The following is a 27,840-nucleotide window of genomic DNA, read 5'->3' as shown; positions in this document are numbered from 1 at the left end:
GAAATCCAGGGATACACTATACTTCATATTCAACTTGCTTAGGAAAAGAGAAACATGTAAAATTGTCAGAAAGAAATGTCTGTTCTTTAACCAGTCAGATACTGGAAACTCTTCCCTCGTTGATTTGTTTGTGAGGTGGGGGAGCAGGAGTGTAGTTAATGAAATTTTTCTTTTTCCAGTTTTTTGTAGAGTGGGTTTTTTGTTTGTTTGTTCCTTCCTTCCCCCCGTTAAAAGACTAAATTAAGTGGTGGTCAGAAGAACAACAGTTCAGGTCCATTTCTGACCCTTTTCCTGAATTGCAAATGATGCCTAAGTAGTTTAAAAAACAAAAGAAAACACAGGGAAAAATCCTTTTCTGCTTCTTTACAAAAAGTAGGGTATCATATGTAGCATCTAGCCTTTAAAACCAGGACAAAATCTGTCATTATGATCATATTAATATCAGTGCTATGATGCTTAAAACAAACCAGTTCATCAGATGCTTTCTTCATTAGAGAATTTACAGGCCTGTAAATGCTTCTTAAGTTTCACAGTCCTCCAGAGCACCAAATCTGGAACTGTGGTCTCCCTGCAGAACCTGTCGAATATGGCACTCATTTAGCATGTTCTTTAATTTGTCCGTAGAGTAGAAAACCCTGCTATTTGCATGAGATTGAATGCTTGTGACAGAAGAGTATTTAATAACTTCTAAGCAAAGTGGAGGTGAAAAATTAAAAAACAAAAACCAAACCCAAACAAAAAAAAACAACCCAAAACAAACAAAACAAACCTACCCCAAAAAATGCCAACCAAAACCAAACAGAAATAAAAAAAAAACCAAACCAACCAAACAAAAAAACCCTCAAGCCTCAAATCCCAGCTATGTGACATACTAAGTCCTCTATACTTGATATTTTTCCTCAGCTTCATTTCTCAAACAAATTTCTCTCCATGAAACAGCCCAACTAAATATCCCAGATATCAAAGGAATAGGTTGGCAAAGGGTTGGATGTGATGAGTTTGTAAAAGTTTTGTCTGAAACAAAAGCTTGCATCTTTTTTGATAACAGACTTAAAGTTTGCTCTGTTATCCCTTTTGTTACAGATTCAGTTATTCTGTCATCTTGGGGGATGTGCACACAACTGAAAAACTCAGACAAACCTATTGTATTCCTAAGCTTAGTTTACTTTAAGCAGATTTAAAGTTTTCTTATAATGAAAGAACTGAAAGGTATCCAAGGCACTACAAATGAGTTATGTAGGCAGTCACAAAAGCCAAGCACTACATAGAATTTTATTTCAACCTGTAATTGCCTGAACAGGAATAATGAAAGAGAAAAACTTGCAGCAAGGTGAAGGCTTCAGCTCCCTGTAGTCCTGAATACCCAGTCTACATACACTGATCTACCTTTATCAGATCTCATATCCTAAGCAGAAGTTGGAGTGGGCAGATACACTCCTTTTCTAACCCTTTAAATCAATTTTAACATACAAGCAATATCTCAACAATGGAGAAGACCAATAGGTCATCTTATTTAATCTTCTCTCTAATACATGCTGCAGAGGACTGTACATGATTTTCCAGAGAAGCAATGGATTCTTGTGGGAGTACCTTCTAAATTTTGGGAAATTCAAACTGGTATCTTTCTGCCCATATCTCTCAAAGACTCCTGATTTGGAATTTGATGTAAAAATGTATGTTCAAAACTAATTCAGAGATTTCAAAAAAAAAATTATTATTCCAGCCATATCAAATATCTCAAGAACCTTATTCTCTATTTTTATATTAAAATACAATTAATTGCCATTTTCCAAAGTATTGTGTTAGCTTTCATTTTTTTTTTTTTTTTAGGTCAATATATTAAAACCATAAAAGGTTTCACAACATCCTTCATTAAGATTTCACAACAGTTGATTAAGAGACATCCATACAGAAAATGAAAAGTCATAAAATGTTATGTGCATTGTACTAACACTTCAAGTAATCAGTTCTGGTAAGTGATCCAAAATGCACTGTCTCATCAAAAATAGCTGCTTTTCTTTTTTTGAAAAAGAGAAAAAAGAATGTTTTCAAAATTCAGAATATCGCTTTACTGCACATTTTCCATCTAGTTCTGTTGGATACTAAATTCTAGCCCTTGGGAGCACATATCTTTTCTGAGCCCAAAATATGTCTCTGAACAAAATGTGTGAGCAGATGATCAGCTGCTTCCCAGGCTTACTGTATTGTCTTTGGTCAGGATAATAATGGGTAGCATGATTTTTCTTTCAACACCCTTCAAACATAAAACCAAAAACAAGAAGAAAAAAAAAAACAAACAAACCAACCCACCAAAACACTGGCAATTATCTTGTGTGAGTAATTAAGAGGTCCATTAGGCTGTTTTAATTTACCACTTCTGAAACCACATACTTATCTATAGAAGTCCTACAGAATTTATGTGGATTTTCAAGACTGTTTAAGGGACTTGAGAGCACAAGCTGCACTGAGATTTGATAGACTATTTATTTTTAAATATTTAAGGAAGTTTTGAAATTATGTCCTGAATTTTAGAGGTTCTGAGTACTCAGATTCCTGTAGAAGATATGCTTGCCTCCTCCTTTCCTGAAAAGTAGATGAAATAAATCATAGAATAGTTATGGTTGGAAAGGACCTTAAGATCATCTAGTTCCAGCCCCCCGCCATGGATAGGGAATAGAATCATAGAATAGTTAGGGTTGGAAAGGACCTTAAGATCATCTAAAGCATATAACAGCATAACCCCTTTTTTCACAACTTCCTCAGCGCTTTCTGAATTCCTTACAACTGCAATCTGTGACTTTAAAAGAAAGCTTAGACTTCACCTAAAGGAAACAGTAATCGTCTCATCAAAAGACAAACTCTGATTAACTCAGCCACAAGTACAGAACAAGCTCTTAATTTTCTCCTTTTTTTTTTTTTGAGTTGTAAAGACTTACACTAAGGACTGCTGAGTCTTCAAGGGCTTCCATTGACAGCTCCTTGTTTGGAGTTTTAAGGACAATAAAATATGACTCACAGATTGACTGAAAGCCTGGCTTTAGTTTACATCTGGTTTAGGTTTAGGAGTCTGCATGCTGCATGACTGCAGCAATTAACCCTTTCAGTGAGAGCTGAACAAACAACTAGAATTTGTGGATGTACAGCTGTTAATGAATAGGCAAAAGTAAAGAATTAGTTAAAACAGTAGCTGTTTCTGTAATGATGGACTGTACAGATAACTGTAGGATTGACCAAACCCACTAATGTTTCTATATTGTTTTGTTAATAAGTACCTTGAGAGATCAGACATTTTATTATAAAAGACTGAAGGTGTATCTTCATCAAAATATGGATCTCTGGATCATATAAGAAAAATAAAAGACCTACTTCTTAATTATGAAAAACCTTCACTCCCATTTATATAAAAACTATTAACAGAGAATAATAAACACAGACACTTCAAAGTATCTTAAACCAGAAAGTTTTTGATGAAATAATGAATTCAAACTCTCCAAAAATATATTTTTTCCTCTACCCCAATTCTCTCCCCTCCAGCTCCCTGCCTTCTTCTCTTGAAACAACCTGGAGTACCAACATAGAAACACATTAAAAAAATATTAGTTTTTTGGGAAACCTCTTAGGATGGACTTAATTTCATCAAACTTTAGTATTTAAAAGAGAGATCACCAGATTAGACTCAACACCTTTCCTTAGCACTTAATTTTAAGAGAGGACAATTTTAGGAGAGTAGTCCCTTCCTTTTCTGTCACCTGTAGTGAGATCCTAAATGTCTTAGGCTGCTTAACTTTGTTAACTGAAGTTTAAATTAATACCCCTCCTGTTCTTGATCAAGAAGTGGCACTGAAATGTTGCCAAAGTCTTAGCCCCACCATCAGAACTATGACGGAAACAGAGAGTCCTGTGAATATGAAAATATATGTGGATGTATGAGTGTGAGAGAGGGAATGATGTGCAAATAGAATTGTGCATTTTGTTTTTAGCCTGTAAACACTAATATTACCAATGAAAGAATTAGCAGTGGCTACAGCCTTGTTCTGTTAAGTAGTCCATGCACCCCGCAGTTTGCCATAAAGAGGAAAATTCCATCTCAAACTACACACCAACTGCACTTTTAGGGTTGGGCCCTCTTTCTCCGTGTTAGGGACAATAGTTACTGAGGCAAGAGGAAAGATTTGTCTAAAGCTAAATAGTTACACTGTAGGAGGAAAAAAAAAAAGGTAAGGGGGTCAAACCATAGCATGCCTACTACTATCCCATCTCACTCAGTCACACATTGACACCACCTCAAATGCAACTCTTAAGAGTTTTTCTATTGCAAAAGATGGTTCTCCTAAGGCTCTGATTTACGCAGCAGGTGTTAAACCAGAGAGCACATATCAACTCTACAACTAGCAGATCTAAGCTGACTGGATAATTTTAGGTGACTCTAAGAAGCACAGAAAAATAAGAAATGTGTATTTTTCCAAATTACTGTGGGGCTTTTCTTGGAACATACTTTTTAAAATTCAAAGTGTTCTGCAAATGCTTAACACTTTATAAACATTCTTAGTCACATTTATTCCAAATCAGAGAGATGTGCTGGGCCACACAACCTAGTTTCTTATTGATTGAGGCTTTTCAATTAGTTGCAAATATTCATAGCAGGAAAAGAAAATATCACGACAAAAATAATATTATCATAACCATCACTTGTAATTACTTTTCAAAGATATCAAATATGACATCATAACATATAAACAAGTACTGATTTCAACTTCATTTTATAACAGTCTGCATTATATGGTATTCATCTCTTCAACATTCTACTAGTTGGATTTATTTTCTGCCTGACATTGTTTTTAATTCCCTCTTAGCTGAGCTTCACTGAAAGTTTTGCCATAAATGACAAATGATGCATTAGTTTTTGATTTGCAAGAATAAACTTGCTATTGTAAAGCTAAAACGTTAATGTGTAGCCAGAGAACAGCTTCTAAACAGTTTGAACTTGACATAGTGCAACTCTCACTGCCATTCTAGTGTCCTAGTTATTTCCTAAACTAAACACACATCTTGAAGAACTACATGGGCCACAAATCCAGTATTTTCCTAAACCACAGTTGTACCTCAAGAGAGTGTCAGAGCAGAGAGCATTTAAACTTGATTCAATACATGTTTTCCACATCTTGCTGCCCCACCTTTAGCATTCTGAAGTGTCTAGAAAAATATACTGTTAATAACAGATACACAACACAGGTCCTAGTAAGAGTCACACACTGCTCTTCTGACCCTGGATGCCCAATTTTCTTTACATGGTGAGTTGATTTAAGTCATGTGGCAAGTGCTAAAGTTTCTTCTGTGGAATGACATAGGAACAGAGCTCATTGCTTGGCATGACTGCATCAAGGAACGTTGCTGACAGCCAGAAGAGATCAAAAGCAGATCAAGTTGCTTGACAAAATAGATGTCATTGAAGTCAAAAAGGCTAAAGTAAGAATCCTGGAGAGCTGTGAAATCTGGGAGCAACAGATGGAGCCAAACTCACTTGGTTTGTTAGTAAAAGGATCTACCTGTTCTTTGGTCTTCTATCTTGGGAGAAGGTAGAGGGGTAAATCTAGTACACAGACTTTATCCAAGGGGTCTATATATCCAAAACTGAACAATTTGTAAGTTCAATATTAGATGGCTAGTGGTAGCTTCCACTATAATATTGGGGATACTTTTTCTTTCTTTAATTAAAAAAAAATTGATAAATTCTGTCTTATTAATCTTGGAACAGGCACACGGCACATTTTCTGAAAGTCTTTTGGACTTACACTTTTTAAACTGAAATCTTAGAATAGATTTTCTAACATGTACAAACTTCAAGGAATACAGTTCATAAAAAACAGACAAGAGCCCTGAGTCACAGGGGAAAAAAGCACAGAAATCTGAACACCATGAGTGCTTTTTTTTTTTTAAAAAAAAGCAATCAGCTTAACAGCTCCTTTAATTCAAACATAAGGCCAAACTCAGAACTGTGAAAGAGCATGACAACGGAATTATTTTACAGAACCATAAAGATTATTTATATCTACATGTCTCTGTATATGGTACTGACATATTTAGATGGAAAAATACAGCATTGCTGGAAAGAACTGCTATTGTTATGGTTACAAAGCTTGGGTTTTTTTTTATAATAACAACCTTTCTCAATGCTTTTTTTCCATAATTATCCATAAAAATTCTTCTAGGAAGAAGTTTACTTTTGAATAACGATCATGGAAAGTTTTTTAAGACAGAAATAAAACATATTCAGAAGCTTTTCTTCCTGGGTGAACCAATACCCCCTTTCTCCATTGTACTGAGCATGACCTCACTGTAACTGTTTTGTAGGTTATTTGAAACCAACATGGACAGATTACCCTTATACCAGTGGTATTGCCTGCATCAATGTTATGTACAATTTTCTTTTTTTCCATGATAAAGAACAAAGCAAACACACCCACCCCCCCACCCAAATGGTAAAATCCTCTCATGAAATCTTCTAATTTCTGATAAGAATAGGTCCAAGGTTACAGTCTGCATCTCAGTATAAAACTGAAATGCACATATAGGCAGCTATTTCTATGGCTTTAAAGTCAGTATTTCCCAGGAATACTCAATACTCATTTAGTCTCACTGAATTCAAAAGGAGAGCATCATATTTAGGATTTTGTTAGAATTTGCTCAGCATCTTACAGCTTCTCAGCCATTTAATGAGGCTCTTGCTAACTCTAGTAACTCATAAGGTTCCAGATGCGCATTAGCAAATCTGGTAGTGTACTTAAACTAAAGGAGGAAACCCACTTTAAAGCCATTTATCCATTCAGCTAAAACTTTCACTCTGTTTAAGAAAGACTGTCATGAAACTTGGCTATTCTATTTCACAGAAAGCATTGCAACAATTAACTTATTGGAATAACCAGAATTTTTAGTGAATGCTCTTGCACTCATAGCATTTTTTAATACAAAATATTTTTAGTTTATAGTGACACTTTTCTTTGGAAAAAAGAACCAACACAAAGCATTTTTGCATCGCTCAGGGATGATAAGAAGTCGTGAATAAGATTACAGACTAGAACTGAAATTGTCACTTCATATCCAGAAGAGGATGCGTAAGGAAGCTGACACTGTCCACCAAAAAATTGTAACAAAGGGCATAGGAAACGAATGAGGGTGTCTGCAGTTATTCTTCAGTGTCATTAACTACAGAACAGACTGACAGAGACCCCAGCAGTAAGGCTGGATTGGAAGCACAGAAAGAATTCAACTGCAGCCTGATGCAGAGCAAAGCGTGTAATTTCAATTTTTACAGAACCGCTGCTTTGATCACTGCACAGTGTGGATTTATTCCATAAAAGATTTATGTCTGTGCAAAAATTTCAACCTTTTTCTAAAAATGTTTAACCTTTCATTAATATAAAAACATTTTTGTTGAATTTGTGAAGTGCACCCATGGATGTTCATAAACAAGTGCCTGAAAATAACATCAGCCCTCAGATTATCTGAAAGATGTAAGTATTGAAACAAGTTTTCATACCCGAATTTGAGGATTTTTGCCTCATAGACTTTTGGGGGCAGCAAACGAATGGTGCTGCAGTTCACTCCTTAGTATCACAAAAATGACCTTGACACAACTTTTAAAATTTATTTTAAACTTCTGGAGGTAATAATTAAAAAATCCAAACAGAAAGCTTGATAAAGGCAAGAAGGAACATTTGGTAGCTATGTTATGTTTTGTTTTAAGAGAGAAACTTGTGTTCCAGGTGTTCAGGGACTAATGTTTTACTAAACCATTCCCTGGTTTCTAGAAGCATGGCATTCAAAATCAGCTAGGCAACAGAAATATAAAGATATTTTCATTCCTTGGTTTGAATCCTTCTCTCCAAGATATAACATAATGGTACATAACTGGCTAGTCCAGCAGAGGCTTGTAGCAAAAATAGTAAGATCATGATATTAGCTATAATTTGTACAAATTACTCCAGCTTAAGTTAAACTCTATGCTTTGTTCCCAGTGTTAAAAAGAAATGTATTATGTGATACATGTTCTTTGGTAAAGTCTAGCAAGTACACCTTATTTTAAGCCTGCTGAGTTCATTTTAAAAAATAATTCCATAATCAGAAGAAAAAATATTTTCTTTGCATGTTACTTTTTAACAAAGACAGGTTATTTCAACTGTCTTGAACAACATGTCATATTATGAATTATTGCTTAAATGGTCATGCAAAAAACAAATTAAAGGAATAAAATAGTAATTGAGATCTCAAACATATACAACTATTTTTACACTGTCATCCAGTTTCTTGAAATTATGTAAACAATAGCAGCAGGGATATGTTTTTAACATATATTTAGTACTTAATCTAGTTTCAGTACCTTTCAAATCTTTCTTCATTTTGCGGAGATCTTTTTGAAAGTCTTCAAACTTCATTTGTGAAGCTTGGAAGAGATCTTGTGGGTCTGGAAGAGGAAAAATGCACTGTTCTTTTCCAGCATCCTGACAAAAAAGGGGAAAAAAAACAAACAAACAAACACAACAGTCACAGTGTTCATTACTTTTTCTATTCTAAAATATGTAAGTGGAAATAATAAGAGTGTTTTTTTACATTTTGTCATCTAAGCCAGAAGTGCGATGAATTTAAGTTGATTTTTATAACTTAAATTAACTTGAGCAAAATTAATTCCCACTCACCTGATCAAAATTACGTAAATAGTATGAGACAATGTAAGATAGAAGACTTCTACTGTTGTCCTGTATAGGAGAGAATAAAGTTTGCTGTTACTGAAACTCGCTAAAAAAAAACCAAAACAAAACAAATAAAACCAAACCAAATTCAGAAATCATTCAAGTAGGTGAAATGTTTAGTGTCAAGTACAGAAAAAAACTTTGCTGATTTGATGCCTTCACTAAAAAATAAAAAAAAAAAAAACAAACAAAAAAAAAACCTCCAAACTCTGAAATATAATTTAATCATTAAAGATATTAGAAAGATATGTTACAAGACTCCTGTAAGTCAATCCTTATTTTTGAAATTTATTTGATTGTAAAATGAGCCCTTACATTGTGAAATTTCTCAAGAAGGAAAAGAGAAATTGTTTCTGAGTTGATGTATGCAACTTCTTTCGCAATATTCAGAACATTTTATTAATCTATAACTACAACCAAAGCAAAGTTTAATTAAAAATGTCATCCTTCTAAATGAAATTTTGGGAATTTTGGGAATCTTCAGGTGAACTTTCTCATGTTACCAATATGTAATCTTTGTAATGAAATTTCAGCAGAAAATCGTCGATTTAAAGAGGATTTTTGACAGAATTACATTTCAAATAATTTCAAACAATTGTTTTGTAAGGACTTCCCTGACTAATCAGTAGCAAATAAACTGAAGATGTACTTTGTAACTGCAAGGTTAATAACAGGGTCAAAATGTTTCCAGCAAATTACATACTAAAGACCCAAGTTACCAAACCATTTTAGTGTGTCTAAATGTTCTACTGAGCTGAGTTCCAAAACTGGTGATATATTGTCCTGGGTTCAGCAGTAGCAGTCATTTTTCTCCTTCTTGGTAGCTGGTGCAGTGCTGTGTTTTGACTTTCGGCCTGGGAACAGAGCTGATAGCAACGTTTTGGTTTGGCCAAGGACTTTGTGAGCCTCATGCTCTGCCAGGGAGGAGGGGAAGCCGGGAGGAAGCAGAGACAGGACACCTGACCCAAACTGACCAAAGAGGTATTCCATACCACAGCACATCATGCCCAGGATGTAACTGGGAGTTAGCCGGAAGGGCTGGGAGACTGTGGGGTTGGAGGAGGTATCGGTTGGTGCTTGGTCGGGCTGAGGGGGGCAAGTTATCGGTCGGCTGGTGGTGAGGTGTTGTACTCTCTTCCCTTGTTATTTCCTTTATCATTATTATCATTGGTGGTAGCAGTAGTGATCTGTGTTATACCTTAGTTACTAAACTGTTCTTATCTCAACCTGTGGGAGTTGCATTCTTTTTGATTCTCCTCTCCGTCCCTCCGGGAGTAGGGGGAGGGCAAGAAGGGGGGGGAGTGAGTGAACGAGTTACCTGACTGGGTTTAAAACACGACATATATCTAGAGTCAACCAAAAGGTTCAGCTAAAATATGCTCCTCTAAACACATCGTGCTAAGGCTTCATTCACCTCAGAACTTCCTTGGCTATCCAAAGAAACCAGAAGGCTGGAATTAACTTCCTCCACCCCTTTAAAGGCGAATGGCCGAATTAGTCTAAACTCGGGATAAAAAAAGTTCACTTACATTATCTAACCCAGCAGCTAAAGGACGTTTATTTGGCGAGTGATCAAGCAGAGAAACAAACTCTTCTCTTTCTGCCACTTTCAGAATAGCAGACCTTGACAATGACTCACTAGAGAGGTTACAGCAGTAATTCTTGAGACTTTAAATTGGCCCCTACATCTTTCTCATAACACTGTCCACATTGAGATGAGTCTTTCATCATAGCCATAGAGACTTAGAGATTATTGCTTCCTTGTAAATAAAAGCAGATATTTGAATACAACTCCAATCTGATTAATCAAAACCAAAAAAATGCTGGTAACACACAAGCTCCAGTTTAGCACTGAGCAAGAAACAGAACTAATTATCATTCTCCTTTACTTAGATGACTGTACCAGACAAATCTTAAATCAACATGTACTTGCTATGATTACTCAGGTGGTTCTGTGATCTAATGTGAAAAGCACTTTCTGTAATCACGATGCATATAAAGGATGAACTTTGGATTATCCCAAACATTGAGAATGCCTATTCAATAATTTTTAGGAGTGACTTTCCTCCCTCCCAACCCCCAACAGCTTGAATCACCATCCAATCACAGTTAACTTTTCTTTTACAACTCTTTTCACTTCCATAATAAACATTTTAAGGGTAAAGATAATAGCACTGCTTCTGAATACAGAAAAAGTTAGAAATATGCAGAGTTATCAAAAGTTAAATACATATTAGATTAGGAACGAAAACATAATTTAACATATTTTTGTTTTCTATAGAATTTTCATATTTCTACAGAAATACACCCAACTCTAGAAGTATGATCAGATAAGGACAACAACAACATGTCAGTTCCCACTGACATGCCTTCCTAAATTTCACACCATTTACTCAGACATGGAGACAAAGTAATTTTCTGAGAATTTAACATTCTTGGGCCTATAGCAAGTCTAGAATCAACTTACACTGCTCTTGACATCTTTCAATTTTGGCAGGATATCTAGTCCAAAGCCATCAGCCTGTCCTCGTGTCCTGTTTCCACCATTCATGTAATTTCCAAAGGCAAGAACCAAACCAAGGACCTGCATAACTCCTGACCCACTTTTCAGTGTCTACAGAACAGAAAGACAAACAGTTTTTTGTTCAAACTCTAATAATATTTACAGTTAACAGTATTACTGACACTGTGTTTAGAAATAATACTTATATAAAGGCTCAAATAAACGGAATTAACCTTCTGCAAGATGTAGAAGTAGAATAATTTATATATAAAATATAATTATATAAATATAAATAAAAATACGTAATTTGTTGTGAATGGAGAATGTTTTCCCCATAATGGATACTTATTAAAAATAATGGGAAATTTAAACAATACTATCAGTGATGATCTGTTGAGAAAAACAAAATAGTAATTCCTTAACTGATGCTGATACCATGAATGCTATATTTAATTTAGGAGAGAATTTTGGAAGAAGTCAATACCCCCCCCCCCCCCCATGGAACAATTAAAACTTAATCTATCAAACAAAAAATATAAACACCTATTAAATGGTAAAACAATTAAATATTTCAAATAATTTTCAGTTATTAAAATACTGATGAAGCTTGTATTTCAAAGCTATGTATTTGTTTTACATAGGACCACAAAATTCCAGTAATCTAACTAGAGAGAACATTGCTCTCTCTAACTGATTTCAGATAGAGATATTATCAAATTGCACACTTACAAAATCTGAGGAAATACAAGGTGGACTGAATTTACATTCATCTGGAAAGGAGTGAAATGGTGACTATAAAAAGGGAAGATTTTGCTTTATATTGATATAAATATATATTGATGTCAAAAACATGACATAGTTCAGTATCAAGAGCTAATCTTAAAATACCCTTTGATGTTGAAGTACAATCATTAAACATTCTATTCTGCTATCCTTCAGATTTAATGAGTGTTTAGAGTAAATAAAACAAAAACTTTTGAAATATGAGTACAACTGAACAAGACTAAATAACAGAAATTTATCTCTAGCTTTTGACAGAGCACACCTACCTCGCACAGTTTCTGTAACAATTCAAGTTTGCGATGGATTGAACAAATGCTTTCTGAAAATGTTGATTGGAACAGGATGCAAAATACACGCTCAGAAAAGTTGGGAATTAGTGAGAGTTCATAGAGGAACCTGTAGGGGCGATTCAAGAAAATTGTGTAAGTCACTGCTAGTAGGTACAGGTTTGGTTTTATTCTTCTTTTATAAAACCTCTAGATAGTTTACTCTAGGAGGGAAAGTTTTCTGAAGTGGGCAAAACTGTTTTTTCATAAGTGTGTTCTTACTGTTCTGGCTTATCCAATGATTTGGCGTTTTCTTTTTCCTTGGATGCCTTGCTATGCTTTTCTATTTTTTCTAATTCATCTGATTGTGCTCTCTGGAATAAAGGAAACAAAGTAATTGAAAAAAAGTTAATTAAAAACTTAGTCAAAAAACATATAAAGATGACCTTAGAACAAATCACGCTCATGGATTTTTCTTTTACTTTAGATCTGCTTATGGTAAAACAACTTAGTCCACAGAGAGATTTTATATATAAATACATCTGATGGAAAACATAACATTTTCCAAATAATATTATTGACTACTAGTAATGTGCAAAAGATTTATTCATTCAACCATGCACTGAGACAATAATCTTCATTCCCAATCCCATTTCTTTGGCTATTTATAAAGTCTTTGGATCAAAGAACTCTCTTCCCGAGTTTTATTTCTCTTTCCAAATCTGTTGGGTTACATTTGAATGCAATCTGATCTTGAAATATATATTTAAGTAGTATCTTTTTTTAAATTAAATGAAAATAGGTTTGCAATTTAAATTTTATATGGTATTTGGAAAATGCTATAGAACAACAACAACAAAGTTGATTTATAATAGAACTGTCATGCATACCATAATACATAAGAACTATTGCATATTTAATTTGGTGCACAGTGATCTTCATTTTTATCTTAATAAGCCAAAACAATTACATGTAAAGTGCCTAGTTTCTTGGAGAACCCTGTGGCACATTGTGCGGTCTTTTCTTCAGTATTCCAATCAAAAGAAATAGAGCCTCACTTCTTTCTGTGCTCCATGCTACAGTGAAATTATTTTTTCCAACTGCAGTACTGGAAAACAGAACGGCATGGGAAGGAATAGAAGTGGAATGGAAATTTCTATTTCTGACCCTTCTTTTGACATCCATAGTGGTTTTCAAAATAAAACATGAATCTGTGCAAAAATGAAAAAGGAATTAAATAGCTACCTTTATTCCTTTAATAAAACATCACACATATTGTTAAACTTACTCCATTACAGAACTCGAAAACAACATTAAATTATATTAGTTAAATTACATTCAAACTACTTAAATAACGGCAAAGCAAAAGATGGACTGCAGCTGCATTCTTTCTCGCATGCTTCTGCATGATTAGCAGAAGAGGTATGGAACTATCTCAAATCATACTGACACAGCTCCATCAGCAATCTAAAGCAGAAAGTCAGGTTTGGACAGTCCTTCTGAGGTTGTTGAGCATCTTTCTATGTGAAAAGGGAGAAAATACTGACATGAAACAAAAAGATGAAGAGATTAAAGAGCCACTCAGAGCAAAAGCACTTCAGAGTTCCTTTGATTACTTCAAGAAGTCTGGAAATGACTGCAAGGCCACCTGTCTTGAATAGTACACATCCTAATATTTAGCCAGCATTTATGTGGATGTTCTTCAAGGGTCATCTTCTCTAAAGTATTCTGATCTTATCTATTAATAGGAAATTTTGCAAACAACTTTTTTTTTCTCCCAAAGTAAACTTTTTTTTTGACAGCATGAAATTCTATTAGTGGTATTACACATTTCACAGATTAATAGAACAACTGAGGTTCGAAGGAACCTCTGGAGATTGTCTAGTCAAAACCTCTGGCACAAGCAGAGGCAGCTAGAGCAAGTTGCTCTGTGCTAGATCCACTTCAATAAGTCCATGTCTCTTGCACTAGAGAGGCCAGAACTGGACATAGCACCTTAGATGTGGTCTCACCAGTGCTGAGAAGAGGAGAACAATCATTTCCCTCGACTTGCTTGATGCTTCTTTGATTTATTTGTGTATACATACCTGTCTTTCTCAGTTAACAAGGGCTAGGTTAACACAAACTAGTTTTTTATTTTGGTATACTGGTACTGACCCACCCGTAACACCTAGTTTCCTGAATTCCCTACCCCAGTATCGCGTTAGCGTGAGAAAAGAAACTTGGAGATTCATCCTCCAAAGCTACCTTTTACATAAAGGTTCTGTCAAGTAAATTTTTCTTGTATAATTCTATCACAAGAAGAAAATTTTCAAGATACCAAGATCAGAAAATTGTATCAATTTTTATTTTTTTAAGACACATCTGGACACAGGGTGAGGACTAGGAAAACTCCCAACTAAGGGCAGAAATTTCTCATTTATTCAATTTACTCTTGTAAATGGTAAATTTTTTTTTTTTTTTTTAAAGTAAACAAGTTCTTGCACCAACAGTTTTAAAATTATGTTCTATTTTTTTCTGGCCAATCTGTAAAGTATATTCTCTTCTGTTAAACAAAAATGAAATCACTTGAAATTTTTGTGTAATAGTTAAAGAGGAGAAATTATTTTAGCAAGGAGCATAAACCTAAATGGTTATTTGCAAATTCTTTAGTATAAATAGAGTACTCTCTCTTCTGGCCTTCTACATATGGTGAAATATTAGAGCACTTAACACAGCAATTATATACATGCATGTTCAAGCTGTTAATGCTTCTCCACCAAATCCCAAGGGCAAAGGTTAGGCAGACTCACTATTCCTTATTTAAGCCATTATTCTCAGATTGTGTAGGCAAAGAAATAACAACTGGCAAAGATACAAGGACCAAGCACAATCCACTCATTGGTAGGCTGAGTGAAGCTCAAGCAATATGTTTTACACTCTTCACAAAATCAAGAGGTCCAAGTATATGGTGCAAATTCAGAATGAACCCTGAGTTTCAAATCACTAATTTTGGCTCAGCTATCCAGAATTCTGATTTATGTCTATATTAAATTGCAATACAAAAGCAATAAGACTGACGTGCCTTCTGCACAGGTATTACAGATTATTTCTCAGGATTTTTACCAGTTAGCTTTACAGTTAATGTTTATCTAATTCTTAATTTGCGGGTGGATAGTTAACAAAATATTTTATATAACTATCCACATTTGTGTCAAAAGACATGTTCAATAGATACTTCTCATAAATCATTAATCTGATTACATCAGCACCTCTTTGGAGTCACTGCTCCTTATTTCCTTGAATTTTAGCTACTATATAGCATCGTAAATACAACAAAATAGTATCATGTACTAGAATTCTGTATTAACTCTACCTGATATCAGACAGAATAAATCTGATAGAAATTATTAAAAAAAAAATACTGATTCAGCTTAGCTCTTTCCCCCCTTTTGCCATAGCATAAACTTATCCTATATTTGGTCTTACCAAAGTTCACAAGGGTGATTTTTCAACTCAAATCTTACATTTCCTCATTATTTTCAATCTTCCTGGCAACAGAACCTTAGCTCTGATTTGGATCAGTTTAAATATGTGCATTTTTTTTTTTAATCTTGGGGTGAATTTTTTTTTTTTTAGTCAATTTGATTTTCAAAGATAATCTTAACGGACTTCAAACGCATCAAGTGAATTGTCTGAAGAATATTGTCAAAAGTAACTGAAACTAAGATATAACAGAGATAAAGAGATTATTAACTATCATATTGCTTTGAAGCTTGGTCATGCATCTGAAGTCAGGTACAATCTATAGTTTTTGCATAAAAGAAGTAAGACATTGCATTGTAATTGCCATTAAAAGAAATCACAAGAAATAATTGAGAAGAAGGGCTGAATCTCAGTGATAGAGCAGAAGCATGGGCTTCAGACTTCTGGATGCCTTTCATTCTTGCAAAAGGCACTTAGAGATTTTTGAAAGCACTTGAAAGCATTTTAAAGAGATACAGGGTGGACAATTTACAAGGAATCAAATTAAGAAAGTATACACGTTGCATTTTGCAATGTAAAGAGATTTGAATAGGGTAAATCCGTAGATCAAAGATAATCCTTTGATTAAAAATTTAATCAATTTTTTATAAGCTTATGTTTCACAATACAGTGAAGACATAAGCAGGAGCAGGCTTATCTTGTTTCAAGCAGTGATACTTCAGCTACAACCTCAGCTGCTAAGAGGATGCCTGTTTCCAAAACAAAAATTCACTTATTCGCAAATAAGTACATTTCTCATCACAACCAATATGGCCTAACCACATATAGCAAATTGACAACTCTACTGAAGTTTATCTGCCTTTTCCCTCTCTACTTTTAGCTGCCACTTGAAAGCACTGCAATTGGGGAAATTGTAAAAGCATATTAAATTAACTGTTTCACATGTAGTCTTACCTTTTAAGATTCTGCTATTAAAATTGCCTAGATCTTAATACATAGCTGATTATCTACACATGCTTAAACAACTTTTTATAAAGCATACTATACAAGCATGTGTAAGAATTATGTGACTGTATAATACAGTGCTGTAGTAACAAAGCCCTTCTCATTTGATGCAATACCACTTAATACTATTAAATAAATTATTGAGGGCTTGGGTCTTTGGTGGGGTGTGGGTTCTTTCACTTATAAAAAGTCACTAAGATGTATACAGTAACTTTGTGGTTTAACAAGACTTTAATTCCTCAGTAAACAGGAATTGAGCCCTCAGGAATGTGGCTTTTGAAATTAGGGTGTGTTTAGGTTTGGAGACTGCCCAAATTTCATTCACATTTAAGAAGGAAAAGCACCATGCCAGACATATGCAATCAGAAAAAATGATTACATTCTGAGGGAAGACTGTAAAACAAATGCTCCCATATGTTCCATAGAGATCAAATATAAAGACTGACAAACAGTACAGCAATATTTAAATATGCAGACAAAAAATCCCAATCCAATAAATAAAAATTTAAGTTAACGGCTACAGAGTAGCCAAATATGGCAAAGTCTTCTCCACTTACACTACAAGATGAGGCTGAGAAATAAGGAAGGAGTCAAAGATGTTAGCCTTTCTGGTACCCACACATTGCTTACTTTTTTTTTATTTGAACGCTGTTATAATTAGTGAAACTACTAAGGAAAGCAAGTGCAAAGTCTGATGTGTCTTGATCAAAGACTGGTAGTAAAAACAGAAAATAAAATGAAATTTTAAAGAATGCTTCTTTCAAGACACAGCTTTATCAAATAAAGGACCCAGAATTAAAATTCAGGTCCCCTTGTGAAGCTCTTCCAAAATAAACTGGGTGTGGTTTTTTTGTTCTTTCTTTGTTTTTTGGTTGTGTTTGTTTGGTTTTCTTCTGTCTTCTACCCAGGCCAATATAGTTAGAAAGCTGGTCTGATCTGTCTTCTATTCAAAGTAAAGAAATACATTATAGTTATTCAATTGAGTCTTGCCTGAGATTAACATATAACATTTTCCTCAATCAGGATAATATTTCCCAGACATTTTTGGTAATTGGTGAAGGTAATGATGAAAGGAAGACAATGGCATTTGGTTATTTCGGTGAACTGCAAATTTGCAGGTAACTTATTATACTAGATCTTTGAAGTATATGAGAGGTGACTTTATGAAAACATTTGAAAATTACCCTACCAGGCCACATAGGAGGGCTTATGCAATAAAATAAGAGGGAAGGATGCAAAAAATGATCATGAGGGCAATATTTATTCTGTGCTTCCCACAACACAATCTCTCGCAATCACACATACGTAATATGTAAACTTAGTGAAATTTTTTTCATGCTAAAGAATGCATGGAATGGGATACAGATGTAAGGGAGAAGATTAAAGATAAATGTAAAATAAAAATAACACAGGCCAAAGCAGAAATGCAGTGGGTTAAGGATGAGAAGTGCCTGAAACATAAAAATTTTGCGGTAGTTAGAACAGGTTTCCCATTTGACCATTATTTTCCAAGCAGTGTTGAGAAAGTTAATTCTTCAGGGATGAAATAAGATCTGAAGTGCGTCTTAGTTCTTGTTAGAGTTTTGGTTTTCATTTTGTTTAGGTTGGATTTTTTTTCCTATAAAGTGGACTAGATCATACTATCTCTCTTTTCAGGTCCCAAAGTGGATTATTTATGACAGATTTTGTAAATCAACAAAACACTCCTATGTAGGCTATAAAAAAAAAACCTAGATTCTAAACCCCAAAATCTGAAAAATATTGTAATTAACATAATATCAAAACTATAACATGAAGGAAATAAATGAACCAGTACAATAGCATACACTGGCCTTCAATTCCGTGGCTCACGGATCTACATTTCATATTTTCGGGTTCTTTGAAGGGTAAATAGAAGGTCTCTTGCTCTTTCCAGATAGGCCTAGCCAGAACTCCATGTATACAGATAATGTGCTCGGAAAAGGGAGTAATGCTCACTGGCTGCAGCTGAAGGCAGAAATGTGCTTCTGAGATCCACTTTTTTGAATTTTGCATGAATGGCATTCTAAAGTTTTAGAACTTGCCTGAGTATATTCTGAATCCCTGATTTTGCATACCTAGTGGTCAGACACTCTCTGATGATTAGTACCAGACATTTATGAAGCCTCTGGCACTTTGTACTGCTTTTCATTTCATTAACTTAGGCAATCCTTTTCCTTTTGAAGAGTTAAAATTATTTTGCAGGAATCCTTGAAATAAAAGAGTCCCACAAATGGCATGATTGCTATCATTAAAACAATTTTTTGTATTGAACAGCATAGTTATTTCAGTGAAGTTACAAAGTGAAGCCAGAGACCCAAAATGCAAGGTCTAATACTTCTTGACCAAAGACTGCCCACCAAAGAAGAATAAAAAAGGAGCAAAACCAATTTCTGTTTAGTCATTTAGAAGCTGATTGTGTTACTTGTACAAAACACACAATGAATAATTAATACAACTTGAATGCTTTCAGTGCTTTGGGGAAAATAAAGTCACTTCAAAATAGACACGTTTTACAAGCTTGCTGAGTATTACTGATGCAAACCAAAAATACCTTCACATGGCCTTACAGTATTCCAACATTATATGGACTTCCTCTGATTACTCACATTCTCATACAGGGCTTGGAGGGTCTCTAGGTCAACTACAGAGTTGTCCAAGTTCACAACAGCTATTAAAAAGACAAAAGAAAAAAGAATTAGTTGTCAGGATGATAATCCAGCTGTGAAAGAAAGTCTGAGCACAATACCCAGCAACAGTTTTTATGATCTACTGGTCATACAGCTTAAGGGTTTTAACTTTATTATGCCTTGAATAGTGCCATTCCTAAGACTATAGGCTAGAAACCTGGTAGAACCAGGTGTCAAGTGTTAAAGAATTCACCTTCCTCCCCCCAAACACACAAACATGATCCCATGAGTATGGCCATAGCCAGAGATCAGAGATAAGCTTTACATCAGACTTTCATGGTCCAACTGAAAGCATTATAAAAATTTGTAAATCTGCACCACAGCCCCCCACACACACATTCACACAACAAAGCTCATTCCTGTCACTGTTGGCTTCAGTCTTAAACTGATTAATCCATAAGTCAGCCAGTTAACTTCAAAACACCTGACAAGGGTCAAGTCTTCTATGCACTAAGCCGACATGTTTAGTACAGATACAAAATACGCTTTTCCTGTTCCCAACCAATTCTGGCACCACACACATACAGTATTTTTTCAGCATCAAAAAATCAGTTCAACAGCACAGAGAGAGTGATTTCCATCTACCTAACCTGGACAAAAAAAAAACAAAACAAACCAAAAACAAAAAACACACCCAAAAAACAGGAGATACACACTTTTAGGAACACATCCCTGACTCCCGACTTGTATTAGGAAAATTTCATAGAATGTAGGAAATGTTTCTTGAATCTAGTGAAGAATTATTCTCAGTTAGTAAAAAAAATCTTTTTCAAATAGTACTTTTTAGTCTTCCTCTTACGTAGTTTTTACAAGCATACTGACCATTCATTTAAAAGCCAGATAAATCCAGATCACCTCATCCAGGTTTTAAACTTTGCAAGAAATTTAGAATGTTGCATTAGAATCTCTGTTCTAAATACAAATTCTTTGTATATACCTATACTGCAGACAATAGAATTCAAGCTCATGTGTTTTGGATTGCTCCATAGCAATTAAAAATACCAGTCTGAACCGGTGACTCATCATGTTCCACTTTCCAGGCCCGAGACATAGTTTTAGTTACAATATAACAAAATTACAATGACAGTAGTGTTGATCTTGATTAAATTCAGCAGGCTATACTGTATCCCTAAGCATGACACAACTCTAAATTTTAGGATTGACTAAAAGTTAATTAGGAACTTCTTCAATATTCAGAAATAATATCCATATTTAGAAAATAATATCAATATTAGAAAATGATGGGTTTTGTTTTGTTTTTCTGGGAAGAGGCATATGCAAAAACCTGATACTACTTATTTGATATATTTTATAATTACCACCCCCCCAAGCATAATAATTAGTGCTTAAAGATGCCCTCCCAACATGGTACTGCAGTATATGCTGTATTTAATAATCCTTGTTGCTCAGTAGGACTATCTGCATGCTTAAAAATATGCCAAATTTGCCTTGTAGAACTGGAGACTAAAATTAACACACAAATAGAAAATGGGTCTAGATTGGTTTGAGAGCTTGACTTTACAAAAACATGTATATCAAAGCCTGTGTACAAACAGCTTAATAAAAACGAGGATATATTGTGGATATCAGTTTGTATTTTCCCTACATCTCAGCATTCTTACGCTTATGCAATGATTTCATATATGAACACACGACCCTTCAACTATTTATTTTGATGTGGCTGTCTTCTCCCTGCTGCACCCCCCTTCCAGAGACTCTTCTGCTTGTTCCACTTCCTTCCAGAGACTGCCTAACCTTGCATTAAGAAATATGACATAAGCTCCTGCTCTGACTTTTGCTCAATATTAAGATCACCCATGGATTACTCAAGGAGCAATAGAACACTTTTGTTTGAATGCTTGCAGGAGATAAGAGAATGTCTGGCAAACACAATGGTGCCAGGTCTGTGTACTTTCAACAAAACAGGTATGCAGAAGAGTGTACATACTTCAGGGAGCTACTTAAAACAAATCACTCCGAGACAAAGAGTTGAAGAAATTAGATCCTAGTATGTATGTTTCACATCCCTGCCTCCCAAGAAAAATATATTTCTACACACTTCATCTAAAGATGTATATGTTCATAAATAGCACTCTAGCATCCCATTAGGATTTTTAATGTTCACTCTAGGTTTGCTCTCACTCTGGGGAATCAGGAGATGAGCTTCTGTTCCTTGGCAGTACTGCAGCACTGTCATACAGAACACGATAGCTCGCAAAATAAATCATGACTGTTGCACATCTAATTCAATTATCTAGACAATTTGAACTGATAAAAAACAATGATGTTTCTTTATGTAGCCAAGCTCAACGGCTAAACATGGCCACCCCCTACAATCGGCATGACTACACAAATTTCTAACCAAAGGATTCCACAGGTGGTGGCAAAATAATGACCAAAAATACAGACAAACATTAATTTCCTCGTATGAAAATATTTTGAGCTATGCTACAATTCCAGTACACTTTGAAGCAAAATTTTGGAGAAGGGTTTATAATAGTCTTGCAGTCACTGGATATTTTCGCTCATGTCACTATTTTAGAAAACGATTTTCTTGTTTCAAAGTTGATATTGCCATTTCCTGGTCTTGACTACTATGAAACAATCTTTAATAGCCAGCCCATCACCCAGCCTTCCTGATACATTCGTAAGAAAGCAGTGAAGAATACCTGAAAGGAACGACTTACTTTCAATCACATCAGTCTCAGGCATTTAGCTCTTACCTTCAAGATTTCATAGTTCTGCTGCTTTCTTGCATTCCTATTGACACTGCTGCTAATAAAACCAGCAAGCCAGCCCCATCTCAAGCCCTGATGCTATAAGATTACTTGATGTACATGTACATAACTGCATATGGATACAAATATATAGATATGATAAAATAAAATTTGAACCAAGTGTGTCCAGACACACAAATATGCACAGGTAAAAATAAAAAGAACTACAAAGCAATGACCTGTTTTTTAAATTAAGCACTAGTCAACAGGCGATTAGAAAAAAAATCACCCAGTAAGAAGAGGGGTTTGAAGAGCAATCACAAATGATTTCTTGATAATTTAAAAGACAGAGGGGGAGAAAGGATTTAAAAAGATTTCTACCTAAAATAAAGGTTCAGGAATCTCTTGTTGGTCTTAAACATTCTTGACACCTTCATTGTTTTTATCACAATCTACATGGAAATTTAAACTGGCATGTTTGGGACAGAAATGATATCTTTTTCTATGCTACTGCAGAATATAGAAGATTTAGCAGAATGGAGGAGTTTCCATTCTGTCCTTGTTTCTACAACATAAATTGAATGAAAAAATAAATTACACAAACACACAATAACAAAGCCAACTTAGGTATTATTTTCAAACTGGAAGGATGATAAAATATATGCAGCGGGACAAAGACTTACTATTCTTAGTAATGCTAAGTCATTTGCAAGTCTGGCTAGGCACCTGAGAAGATAGGTCACCTGACAGAAGCAGAACACTGGTGCTAAAAAAAGTGGGATTAGTGTAAAGCACACAACTATTTTCAGAGGCATACTTGAACTCCGAGGACAACCAGACCTTCTCCCACATACATAGAAGCCAGTTTAGAACACAGACTACAAAAAAAAAAAAAAAGCAAACAAACACCACAAAAAAATAAACACAACACAATGAATAATCATCACCCACATCTTCAGAAGAGCACAGTATGTAACCAAGCCACCAATGAGATCAAAGTTTTTCCCTGTAAATACAATCCTGAAGAAAAAAGGCATGAGAAAAGACCAGCAGAGAGTTGGAGGATGTAGTGTATTCTCAGGAACACTATAAATGGAAGTAGTTACATTTTTTTTAATTGTAAGACAGATCATTACAGTCAATTATTCATCTGTCTACACTGTGAACTACCAGCTACCAACAGAACAAAATAGGCAATATAGACACAGCAAACCTACACTTGCCTGAGGCTATGAATCTAATAGCACCACTTACATAAACCATTAGTACTTGGAAATTCTATTCTATTTGCAAGTCCAAACCTCTGGAATTTCCTTTTAAAATGAAGTGGCCAAAATTCAGAATTTCACACTGAGTAGAGTTTCAGGGGAAAAAAAAGGAATTATCAACTCCATCCTTTGGTCCAACTTTTATGTCATAAAACTCCCATTAGAACAACCATACTTTCAGAAGGGTGACTTTCAGAAAGCTGGTTTTCAGTCCAAATCTTGGGTTTATGTCTTCCCTCTTCTCAGGGCAAGCTTAAAATCACACTACATTTCTCTGGCCTTTCCAAGTACATTTCCTAAGCTTTTATGTCTCCAGTCTCCATCTAAAAGTCAGTGTCCTCTTTGAAGACTGCCTAGGAGCACTGCTGTCTCCCCCAAAAATGACTGAGCAATTTCCAAGTCCTACTTAATTAATAACCGATTACAGTTTAACTCCCCACAAAAGAAGCAGTAGCTGAAGCAAAACCACTTCTAATTTGCAAAAGGAATTCTGAACCAATCCTGCTATATTCAGATCCATGTTTCAGGGAGACCAACAAGCAAACTACCCACTCAAGTTCTTAATGCTGATTTCCACCAAAAATGACTTCTCCATGGCTCTCAAAGAAACAAGCAGTATCACTCCAAGAGGCCACTCCTCTTTTCCTCCTGAACATCTTTGCTTCTTCCCTTTCACGCTCACATTTTCTCCAGAAGAGCACCAAGTCTTTGCAAGACTTCACATCTGCTCTATCAAATGGAGCAACAGACAGTCACTTCAGCAAATTACAAAGGCACTGATTCTTCTTCACTGAATGATCTCATGAAACTGTATCTATATTATATAGAAACCATAAGCATAAATAAAGTCTCAAAATTACTACGTGATTTTGAGGAAGAATGGTAACATTAAAAGTCATTCAACCTTCTAAAATTTTTCAAGTAATTGTACTGGAAAATTTGATGAGACATTCATTTTCATATATATAAAAAGTATATTTGGAAGAAAAAAACACACAGGCTACATGAATAGGTCAAATGTGGCACACTGTATGATCTTCCTTGACTTATTATTTCTGAGTTAATTACAAAACCAAATAAAAAACAAAAATACAAACACACACCTGCTCCAAGAACAACATACAAGTAGGAAACTTCAAATAGTCAAAATTCAGCATCATCAGGAAACTAGCATACTGGTAAACCTTAAACAGTGGAAAAATCTGTTGCAAGGAAGACAACTCAATATATATCCTGATAAACTTATGAAATGGTGCTTACAACAAATTAGAAAAAAGGAACTAATATGTTTGTTTGCTGAATACAGAATGGAAGTCTTCACTGAGAGATGTCTTTGGAAGAAAATGCAAGAACACCACACATGTAAATACTAGCAAACCAGAAAAAAAAGAAAGGTTCAAAGTAGACAATTTCATCAAGTTCCTTGGAATGACTGACAGCTGAACTGCTCAATTCAGAAGTAGAAGAAACAATATCTGCCTCAATGTTCTTAGCAAAAAAAAGAACCAAGAGAGCCTTAGAAGAAGATCAAAGTGAACTGGCTTCCTTTCCTACTATAATGATTATAGTATGATACAATATCAAGCTGCTTGCAAAGTAAACCCAGATTTCAATCAAACTTGCTATTTATATTTAAAAAATCAATTAAGATACAAAGTTTGCAGTCTTATTTTCAGTTGCATAGTAAACCCACGACTTCAAAAATTGCTATCCTTTGTCTTTTTTTCTTCCCCATGTGAGTTTATTGGCATCATTCATCTAACACGGGCCTACTGTACAAGGTCATGTTTTGTCTGCGATACTTCCAACAACTTGACAACTACTCCTGTTCTCTTGGGATTATTCTTTATCTCAAAAAAGAGAAATGTGAATCCCCTAATGCAGAAAGTTAAACCCCAAATGGGCCTCCAAAATAAATATTTTGTCTACATAAATATGGAAAAAACACAAAAAATCAGTGACTGTAGAATTTTTATAGAATTCTCAGAAAGTGAAAGAACAGAATTTTAAAACAGGTCTTAAAACAACTTGCATTAAAAAAGCCCTGCTGCTAATGCGTAGGTAGAGGCATGGCTGAACTAGGGAGAGTTAACATAAATGAAAACAATTTCATATTATTACCTACCTGCTTGCCCTCAGTAGCTTTGTGATAATGTTTATCTATTAGCAAATACTCTAGCCTTCTCAGGACCAAAACTTTCATTGCACAAAGCACAATGGAGATTGGATCTTCAACGTAAGTACATACAGCATGAATCAGAGGCAAGACACAGCAATTAGAACTGCTTGCACAAAGTTTTACTGGGGCAGTAATTCACCTTGATCTAAAGTTTATGTATAAAACCAGGACAGTATACAAAATTTCCAAGCAGAAGCCATGGACTGAGCTTAGCTGTTGCTTCAGATTGTTTTTAAAGGACTTGAAATTATTAAATACCTTCAAGAACATGCACTTACGTTTCTGGGAAGCAGTAAGGCAAGAAGATGCGTTTGCAAAGTTTGAAATTTTGCAGAAGACTTCATTGAAAAGAGTGACTATTTAGTATCACTTTTTGTACTGAGTCTTCTCTTACCAACACAATTCAGTTTTTTAGACATTTGTCCTTAAAATTCCTATTCCTTAATGTTGTACCCCTACATTACAGCAACAAAATTGTATCGATAGAGATTTTTATGTACATATAAATATATATACACACTCAACAAAATATATAACTTTATATATAGCTATACATTGTTAATATAAACAGTTACATTACATACATTTCAAACAATTGACTCCTATGTTAAGAACAGCAGTTACTGATTATGTGAAGTCTAACTTCATACACCTATACAGTTTGTTTATAAAAAGTGTGCAAGTTCAGTTCTTAAAGAACAAATATATTTTGTTTGACTCACTATGTCGCCTTCTTGTCTAGGCTGGAAAAAAAAATGGAGACTGATGCTGTAATCCTTTCAGAATAAAATGTTTAAATACAAACATGATTGCCATTGTAGACTGTTTAATTTAGAGAGATTGTATTTCAATTCTGGTTTTGAGAGGTTTGCTGATTTGACTATAGAGAGTGCTTCAGTGCTTATCTTAATTGTTTAGATAAGATTTGTTTGAATTTGGCAGGTGAAAAAAACATGGGTGTGGAATATAGGAAGGTTGAGAAAAGGCTGGCATTTTACCAGATTAAGCTTATTTTAAACTATAATGCACAGAGGAGCAAACAGTCTCAATGAACCTGCCAGAGTCTTTGGGGAGTGAATTTGGATTGCAAGATTGACTGGCAGGATTCAAGATTTTCAATAGACTGGAAACAATTACTATAATAACTCCCAAAATGCTACTTAACGCTTAGCATAGTACACAAATGCAAATGATACAACACATTTAAATAAATTTTTTTAAAAAGTACTCTAAGCTTATAGTAGGGGGTTGTTCTCTAGACAAGATTCCTGTCCCTTAAATGTATTTTTGAAAGTGTTTCAAGAACAAGAATTTTGTATAAAATTAGTCATTGGCATAAGGACATATTTTACATGTAAGAAATTCTGTTACAGAAAATAAAATTACTGGTATAAAAAACAATGCTATTGGCTTTTACTTCAGTATCAGCTTACAGTAAGCTTTTCCACTGGTTAGGTAGTATAACATGCCACAGGCATTCCATTTAGAGGTTCTCAAAACAAAACTTGTCATACCTATCAACTATACCACTTTTGCTGGGGAGACTACTAGTACTGGCTACCTGAGGAAAACGTTTTTGGATGTTTACATGACAGTATGTATTTACAGTGCACGTTATAAAAACAAGCTGGACAAATGTATCAGCTGCAAGGCACAATAAGCAGTGGACCTGACACTGTGTATTGATTTGTCTGCAGACAGATATGATTTATAGCTTTGTATTCATGAGTCAAGAGAAATAAAATTTGGGTTTCCTGCACATTAGTCTTTGACTTTTCTTTTAGATCCACACAGGCTCTAATGCTTTTCAATCTCTGTTTCAATGACATTAGGTCTGGATTTCCACATGTTACCTGTGGTTCAAGTGATGGTACAATGATGATGTACCCATGACAGTCAAAGGATGCATGCAAGTCAAACTTTGCAGAACAAGGTAGCATCTCTTACTGAGTGCTGCTTGAAGAAGTTAGCAAGACTTGTTTGGAATACAAATTACGCGTGGATTTTTTTCAGAATTCAAATTTCCTGGAGTTTGGTTTAATTCCAAATTAGCTATTTTCATTAGAGGGGCTCAAAGTAACAAAGCTATGGCTAACTCTGATAAGCCCAGTCCATAAGCAAAAAAGAAAACTTTTCCTTCATGCTTTATGGAACTCTTTCTAAATGATACCAAAAGATAAACAAAATGCAGGAGAAGGA

General features: G+C 34.8%; 1 protein-coding gene across 2 annotated transcripts in view; it reads right to left on the bottom strand.

Annotated features, from left to right (window-relative positions):
* Positions 1–27,840, bottom strand: part of FMN2 (formin 2) — a 158,677-nt gene that overhangs the window by 48,164 nt on the left and 82,673 nt on the right. For both annotated transcript variants that reach the window (XM_057414483.1, XM_057414484.1), the window contains 6 exons: positions 19,397–19,458; positions 12,582–12,673; positions 12,300–12,429; positions 11,215–11,361; positions 8,694–8,753; positions 8,378–8,498 (listed from right to left, as the gene is read on the bottom strand). In XM_057414483.1, coding sequence (XP_057270466.1) covers positions 8,378–8,498; positions 8,694–8,753; positions 11,215–11,361; positions 12,300–12,429; positions 12,582–12,673; positions 19,397–19,458 — 612 coding nt within the window. The remainder of the gene's footprint in view (positions 1–8,377; positions 8,499–8,693; positions 8,754–11,214; positions 11,362–12,299; positions 12,430–12,581; positions 12,674–19,396; positions 19,459–27,840) is intronic.

This window comes from Pezoporus wallicus, unplaced genomic scaffold, assembly GCF_028554395.1.
Source record: "Pezoporus wallicus isolate ANWC-B61680 ecotype Strahan unplaced genomic scaffold, APGP_CSIRO_Pwel_v1 contig_8042, whole genome shotgun sequence".
Lineage (NCBI taxonomy): Eukaryota > Metazoa > Chordata > Aves > Psittaciformes > Psittacidae > Pezoporus > Pezoporus wallicus.
This window is presented reverse-complemented; position numbering and strand designations above follow the sequence as displayed.